General features: G+C 34.7%; 1 protein-coding gene across 1 annotated transcript; it reads right to left on the reverse strand.

The window, feature by feature from the left end:
- Positions 1-3819: 3819 nt before the first annotated feature.
- On the reverse strand, positions 3820-5634 carry LOC109805138 (uncharacterized). The gene is made up of 4 exons (XM_083062290.1): positions 5150-5634; positions 4744-5067; positions 4389-4490; positions 3820-4303 (listed from the first exon to the last, which is right to left on the reverse strand). Exons 1-4 carry the CDS (start codon positions 5315-5317, stop codon positions 3920-3922), a joined length of 978 nt encoding a protein of 325 aa, XP_082918416.1. The 5' UTR covers positions 5318-5634; the 3' UTR covers positions 3820-3919.
- Positions 5635-8388: the final 2754 nt, after the last annotated feature.

Below are 8388 nucleotides of genomic sequence, written 5' to 3' on the forward strand. Positions count from 1 at the left end.
TTTATTGTGAAAATATCTTTGTTGTGATTGATTAATCTAATTTAATGCTAATTAGGAAAGTTTGTAAAATTAATTGTTTGAAGAACACATAAAAGTAAAGAACATTTTTTTAGGGATTTCAAGAAAAGGAGGAGAGATAAAAAAGTAAGAATTGAAGATCAATTAATAAAAGACTATTAGAGAATGATTTCACTAACCTTCCCCGCATATATGCTCCCAAATTTTCATTTAATTTCATAAATTAATCAATTAATTCAACAACACTAAAATATATTTAAATCCCAATTCCTTGGTAAAATTTGCTGAGCAAAACATTAAGGTTAGGGACATAAAAATTGACTAATAAGACATATTATTCTTAGTAATAAACATTATTAACATTTTTACCTAAATCGTAATTCTAAAAGGGTTTCCCAACTTCAAATAAAACTATAAAAACATGCCATAGATGATCAAATCATAACATTAAGAGATAGATGAAGATGATTAACTAAATAAAATCCTATTATTGAGTGAGAACGAGGAGAACTACATGGTTATGACTACTACATCAACCTCTAACGATGGAGAACTTAGTCGCTTATGGCTATGGAATTCTCTCAAGTACAAAAGAAAATCTTCAAATGATCCATGATTATAATGTTTATCACTCTTACTCTCTCTAATCTCTATGAGTATACTGGAAAAATGAAGTGCCTTTCTATCTAATTTTATAATTTTTTAAATAGGGTTTCTTTTGTGCAAACTTGCTTAAAGTGACAAGGTGTGACACCTTCTACCCTGCATATTATAACACATAATATATTAATAACTGAATAGCCTAAAATTAAATAGATAAGTTCAAAATCATATAGGTAGAAAGAATCACATTTTAACATAAACTAGACTTAGTGAAAATATTAAATTACAAAGAAATTAAAATTTAACTACTCAAATTAAATAACATAAATCAAATCCTAACTAATTCCCCAATGTCACGTGTCTTATCAAAGCATAACCCTTCTATGAGGATTAAGCCTTGTTACCAACATCCTCAACATCATACCGAAGATCACTTGCAACAACATACAAGAAAAAACAACACAAAGCAAGAGAAGTCTGGCTCACGACGTCAGATGTAGCTAGACAGCCAAACACAAACAAGACATGTATCAACATAACATAAACATATCAATCATATAACAAATTCCATTCATTCACAATATAACAACTAAATACCACATAACATTAAGATGCATTATGCAATGGACACAGACTAAATGTTACAATGCACGTGACACCAGTAAAAACATCACGTATCACACTTGTGCATTGCCACTAGCAATACACAGAGTAATCTAGGAGTACATGCTAGGTCACACCTGCTACACACTCTCACTAGAAGGACATACTATTAGGGTCTAGTCAGGATAGATAAGTTGTGCAAGATACATCCTATACTAATGAGGACAAGACTGAGACTTCCAAACTGAGTTATCCCTAGGGTTAATTCCCAAGCTTTTTACACAAGGGACCTTTCTTGGTGGTGTATTCCATATCGTACCCTTTAAAAACATTTTATGCTATGATGCATGTTAAACAAACTTTATGCATACATTTCACGTGATCTCATACTGGCAGTTGATCCCATATCATAAAATCATCAACCATTCTTAATATAGCAATTAACAATTCAACTATATCAATTAAATATAGCAATCAATGGCATAAGAGATCATATCACTATAACTCATACATAGCTCACAAGCATACCAATAGCACATTCACATACTACATTTTCATAATCTTCTACGATATCGTGTGGTCCAAACACCTTATTTAGAGCTATATATATGCTATTAAGTTGATCTTAATTTTATTAGAAATCTAAGACAATTATCTCCAACTTCTATTTTGACCTCAAGAGCTAATTATGCCATCTACTATTTTAAATAAATAAAAAACTACAATGTTTTAGCCTAAATATGATAGCTTGACATTTTCTCATTAATTTGATCATATATAACTTGAGTTCTAAACCTTCTTTTTAGGTGATTTCAATCGTATTTGAATGCTAACATTCAAGACTACAACTTTCATGAATACCACAAAAACCAACGCGACTATCTACGTACTTGCTTAAGCAATCCAATCTTTCTCTTAAGCAAGAGTAGCTTGCTCGGAGCGAGATCAAACTCTCTTGAAGCGAGCATCACCCGAAACTCTTTGTCAGGCCTCACTTGAGTGAGCCTAAATTCGCTTGAAACAAGATAAATTCACCTAGAATGAAACTATGGTCACTTGAAGCAGGACAAGATAGTCACAAACACGAAATTACACTATTTATGAGTTTCTAACCTTCCTTACACCATTCCCTAACATCTCCAACCCAAATCCAATTGGTAAGAACTTTCCATTGGTTACGTTACACTTCTACAAGACACCATTTACGCATACATATGCATACTCATATCATCTCCTCATAAATCACTAATACATTCCCCTAGGATTTCCCACAAGAACCTATAGAAGCATTAAAATAACAATTACAAGCCAAACTCAAAATTACCAACACCTTCATAATAATTACATCAATCAAAATTTACAAGAAGAAATATAGAAGATAAAGACACATTTGGGAAAAATCCCCTCATACATAAACATACCATAGTGACATGATTGGGGTCAATCCCACTATCCAACATACATTTTCACCCAAAGTGAGGTTTCTCACTTCCCCCATTACCCAGATAAGCCCTAGATGACGGGTACACGACTATGAAGTAATTTTCTTCTTGCTCTTATAATCTTCGAGCTTTGAAGCCCGAACATGAAAACATAAGGGAACATAAAAACATATCATAAATCCTTCTTTTTAAATCCTTAACCCCCCTCCCCTTTTTAACCTCATAATTAAGAGAATTAATTATAGTTACAAACACTACAAGAATTTCGCGGATTAGAGAGGGAAAGATCCCTCGCAAATCCCTCGCAAATCCCTCGCTAAACATAATGGCGAGGGATTAGCGAGGGATTTGCGAGAGATCATTCCCTCGCTAAATTCAAGTCGCTAATTAGCGACGGATGTATATCCCTCGCAATTCCTTCGCTACATTCCTTCGCTTTTCCCTCGCAACTAGCTTCGCTAGTCCGTCGCAAATTTGTGCCGCTAATTCTTCGCTGTCGCCTCGCAAATGTAGAACCTAAATTCCCTCGCTAATTGTATTTAATATGTCCTCGCAAATCCCTCGCTAAACCCTCGCAAATATGTCCCTCGCAAATCCCTCGCTAAACCTTCGCAAATATGTCCCTCGCAAATCCCTTGCTAAACCCTCGCAAATCCATCAAAGCATATGGATTGAGTTCCCTCGCGAATCCCCCGTCAAACCCTCGCAAATATGTCCCTCGCAAATCCCTCGCGAAACCCTCGCAAATATGTCCCTCGCAAATCCTTCGCTAATCCCACGCAAATCCATCAAAGCATATGGATTGAGTTCCCTCGCGAACCCCTCGCTAAATCTTCGCAAATATGTCCCTCGCAAATCCTTCGCTAATCCCACGCAAATCCATCAAAGCATATGGATTGAGTTCCCTCGCGAATACCACGCTAATCCCTCGCGAAACCTTCACAACATATCTTTTGAGTTTCCTCGCGAATCCCTCGCTAATATCTCGCTTTCCTAATTACATTATTCTCTCATGTATCCCTGTAAATATGTCACTTAATTTGATATTTTAAATAAATCTAAATCAACTACATAATTTTTTTTTAATTCGACATGATTTAAAATAAAAGTTGCATATAACAATATCTCTTACAAAACCAAATTGTTAAATGTCTTACAAAATCCAACTTGTGCATACTATATCTTAAAGAAACATAAACTAATTAATGTCTTACAAAAAGAAAAGCCAAATAACAAGTCATCCTAAATACTAATCAACCTAAGCTAGTAAAATCATCATCTCGTCCTTGATCCTCCCTATGTTGGTTGGTTGATGGTGTTGTTGATGGTTGAACTGCTTGAATTATTTGCCTCATCATCTCTGGTATTTGTGTTTGCAAAAAAGAAGCCAATGCATTATTTATAACTGCAGTGACCCGTTCTTCTGTCATAGGTGTAAGATTTGCAGAGGAACCTGCAACCTCTGGAGATGAAGCTTGGGTAGAGCTACTAGTTCCAAGATCCAAGCTATGTCCCATGCCATGCACTCTTTTCTTCTTGTTTTCACCTGCAGCTTTTAACCAAAGATCAGAATCAATTACAGGATGAGATGAAGTGTCTTCTCCATATTTTTGTGTCATTGATTCTTCATATGTTTCCTACAAATAATAAATAAAAAAAATAAGTGAAATAGTAAGAGATTAAAAAAGTACATAATCAATCTTAAAATATAAAATAACATACAATAAATTTCTTTGCCCTAGTTGAGACAAATTCACCATCATTTTTTTTGTGAACTTTGTTATACACTTCACGATAAGAAACAGGACGATTCTCTTGTGCCTCCTGTAAAAAAATTACAGTACAAATTGTAAGTAATGAAATTTACCAAAGAAACTCATTAATTTTCAAAACCTTCAACTTCCACAACTTGTTAAAGAATTAAAAAAAAACTGCACTTAAAAAAAATCCATGGGTAAAGATTTTTAAGACATCATTAATAACACAATTTTAATTGTAACAAATTCCAAATATTAGAATAGGAATAAAGCAAACATCACTCATTAATTATTGACAAAATTCAATATGATTTGATTACCATAGCTTTTTTGTGTTGCCCGAAGCTTCTTGACCCTCCTGTGTGCACCATTGCTTCAGGCTGGGCAGCCCTGTTTTGTCTTCCAGCAACAGATTTCTTTTGCCATTCTGGTGTCTTCCAAATATCGATCAACCCATTCCATATTTCAGCTTTCATCCCTCTAGGCTTATGAGCCCTTAAATCCTCATAATTTCTTGAGTTTGCTACTTTTATTGCTTTATCCCTGTCTTTACACAATTGATCAGAATACCTATCCATGCATGTTTTTTCCCAAACTTCCCTCGCCATCACACGATCATATTCTGATGCAAAACGATATTTTTCCTGCAATAATACAACTAAAGTAAAAAAAAATAGTTGTTGATATAATGATATAATATATAATACTATTAGATTAATTACTTACCTTAAAATCATTAAATAACATTTCTTTCATTTCAGGGCAATAACTTTTCCAACAATCTGCAGCATAAGGCATCCTTGACATTACCTCAGAAATGATATCACGAGTCACAAATTGTTGAGCAAACCTCTTCCTATAATTCAATTCAAACCACAAATAGTTCAATAACATGAATTTAAAGTATTAATCATATTCATAAATTCAATTTTACTTACGGTTTAGAAACTAACATTCAAAGGTGAAGTAGGACGTTCAAAATGGATGAGGGAATATGAGTGAGAGTGGAAGCTCTCATGGACGGTTGGCACACTCCAAGATGAAGGTGGAGGCCACTCTAGGGTTTTCACTCTCCAAGAGTGAAGATAGGAGAAAGATTAGCCGAAATTAACCTAGGAACTTTGGATTATTATGATATTGAGTGAGCATTTCATGCTTCAACATCCTATCTTTAGTTCCTAGTTAATTTTGGCTAACTTTTCTCTTATCTTCACCCTTGGAAAGTGAAAACCTTAGAGTGGCCTCCAACTTCATCTTAGAGTGTACCAACCGTCTATGAGAGTTTACACCCTCTCACTCATATTCCCTCATCCATTTTGAACGTCCCACTTCACCTTTGAAGGCTAGTTTCTCTTGGTGTGCCGAGATCCTTGGATAAACCCATTGACTCCTTCTTCATAAATGGAAGGGAGCTTTCCATCACAATGCATCTTGGAGATATCATTTTAAGTAGGAACCTCTATCATATCCTACCATGGCATTATTGTTCTTTAGCTGCTGAATGCTGTGTACGGTTGGTTCAAATCTTTCAACAGTCAACATGCTGGCAAGGCTAGCAGTGTAAATCTGTGTAATGATTAGAGCCATAAAAAGCCACACCACCGTTGCCACCCTTGATAAATTGCTATGTAACTTGTCCCCTGTGTTAGCAGATTAAGCAAAGTAATGTTACTTGAGAATTGAGATTGTTGTTAGTGTTACTTGTTAGTTTGTAACAAGCACCAAATTGTGAGAATTATTTTTCACACAATATAGTACTGACTTGTTTTCATTGGAAGCTTTATGTCCAAATGACTTGTGTAAGGAAACATGATATTCTAAGAGTTTGTTCACAAGTTTGATGGTTAAATTTACTGAAATAAGTTAATAAAAATACTAGTAAAGTTTTTCCATCAAATTTGTTAAAATGAACTTAAAATTCACAATTCATTTTGGTAAGCGTAAAGAATTTTCCTAAAAGCACTTCTCAACACCTCTTAAAACTATTTTTCAACTAACAAGTAAGCTTTCCAAATAGTTAGTTCTTGTCAGGTAAAATCAACTAAATCATGACAAAGTTCTAAATTCTAATAGATGTTAAACGAATCATGGTCCGCTACAAAGATAAAATATAAAAGTTCAGTCTTCAACTCTTCATCCAAAATGTGAATGCATGAAATTCCTAACTGTAGCAAATCTAGATCAAAGCTAGAGAGCCTTAGATATTAGCAATTACCATTCAATGAGAACAGAGAACAGAAAGCCAACCACAACTTGATGCATAATAGGGCCCTTAAGTTCAGGGCGGTGGTTTCTTTCAATCAGCCATACAACAAAGCCATTGTAGAAAATGATGACCAATATGAGAATCCATATGACTTTTGTGCAAGGCTTCAAGAATAGCCATGCTCTATTGCCTGTCTTTGATTTAACAGGAACAATCATCACCACTCTGAGATCTGTATAGGACTGAGTGAATGAAACATATTCATAACGCGTGGATACTATTGCTACATCTCCAACAACTAAATCATATTTCTGCATCAAGCATAAATCATTATGGTGAGCAAATCAAGTATTATTAGGCTAAAAGAGTTTCTAGGGCTTACCATACTACATGTTACTATGTTAGACGAGGACCAGATAGTTTTGGACCAAATAATCTTGAGAATGAAGGTGTAAAAGATAAAGTATTAAAACTAGTTATTATGGAAAAAAACTCACTCGAGGTTATTTTTCATCTTAGGTTGTATATCAGTATATTAAGGTCCAATGAAACAGAGATATGATCATATGACATGGTAGAGTTATAATATAGTTTATAAGATTGAGTTATTGTAGGCATAATGAAACATCAAAGTTAATTTAAATATTATGGTATTCTATAAGTGTATAAGTTTAAAAAATAAAAGTAAAAGAAATTACAAAAAGAAACAAGTGTGTTCGAAGTGTGCATATACTATCACATAATATATAACCAAAATTCGATATTGGCTTATTTGTTAAGTGACATTTTTCTTGACATATATGTCAATCTCGTAAAGCGAAATGACTTATTCTAGATTTGAATTTTTCATGTAACAAACTAGGTTAGAACAGGGCATTATAACCTAGGGTTACATGCTTTTTTCTAAGCTTAGAAAGACCCGTTTCAATTTGAGAACAGTTCGTTCCGGGCTCTTATTTCTGGCCTTTTATGTTTTGGGCATTTGGATGTCATGTTAGCCTGCTCTAATGTTATTTTTAGGCCTTTGAGAACTGCTTCTTCTTATGTTAAAAGTTCATTTCCTTGTTTATGTGCCCCAGACGAAATTAGGTGTCTACAGATGCCCCTCTTTACTTGTCTTTTTGAATAGCTAGCTATGTGTTACTTTTCTAAAGGTAAGTAAAGACATAGACATTTCGTTCAGGTCCTCCCTTTGTCTCTTCGTGCAGGGGCTTCCACGTCGTTTCCTTTGGATAGATGTGTTTGCCTATACCCTTGTTCTTCGAAGTAGTTGAGTGTTGGGTTACATATTTCATTGGGTAACAAGACTGACAAATTGTACAACCTAATCTTCTATCTTCATGTAGATATTCCATGCCATTTCTTCTAGTTGCTTTTCTATGATAGGGAGGTGAATATCCGAGTCTTTTCTTTTGCTTTGATAGTAGGTTCCTCCACTTTGTTTCCTTTAGGTAGATGGATTTACATGTATCCTTACCCTTTGAAGCAACTAAGTGTTGAGTTGTGTACTCCATTGGGTGACAAGGATGGTAAACTGTACCATCTAGGTGTCCGACTTGGTGTAGAAACTCTATGCTGCTTCTACTTATCTTGTGATAGTGTGATTTTATTTATTGCTTGCTGAAGAAGGAGTATATTCTAGGCTAAGCCTCTCCAAGTTGGACTGATATGAAGGCTTTAGCCAGCCTATGAGTGTTTCTTGATCTAACCTCTCCAAGTTGGACTGGTATTGAGGCTCCAGCCGACCTATGGTGAGTGT

Source organism: Cajanus cajan, chromosome 8, assembly GCF_000230855.2.
Source record: "Cajanus cajan strain Asha chromosome 8, NIPB_CcT2T_4, whole genome shotgun sequence".
Classification (NCBI taxonomy): Eukaryota; Viridiplantae; Streptophyta; class Magnoliopsida; order Fabales; family Fabaceae; genus Cajanus; species Cajanus cajan.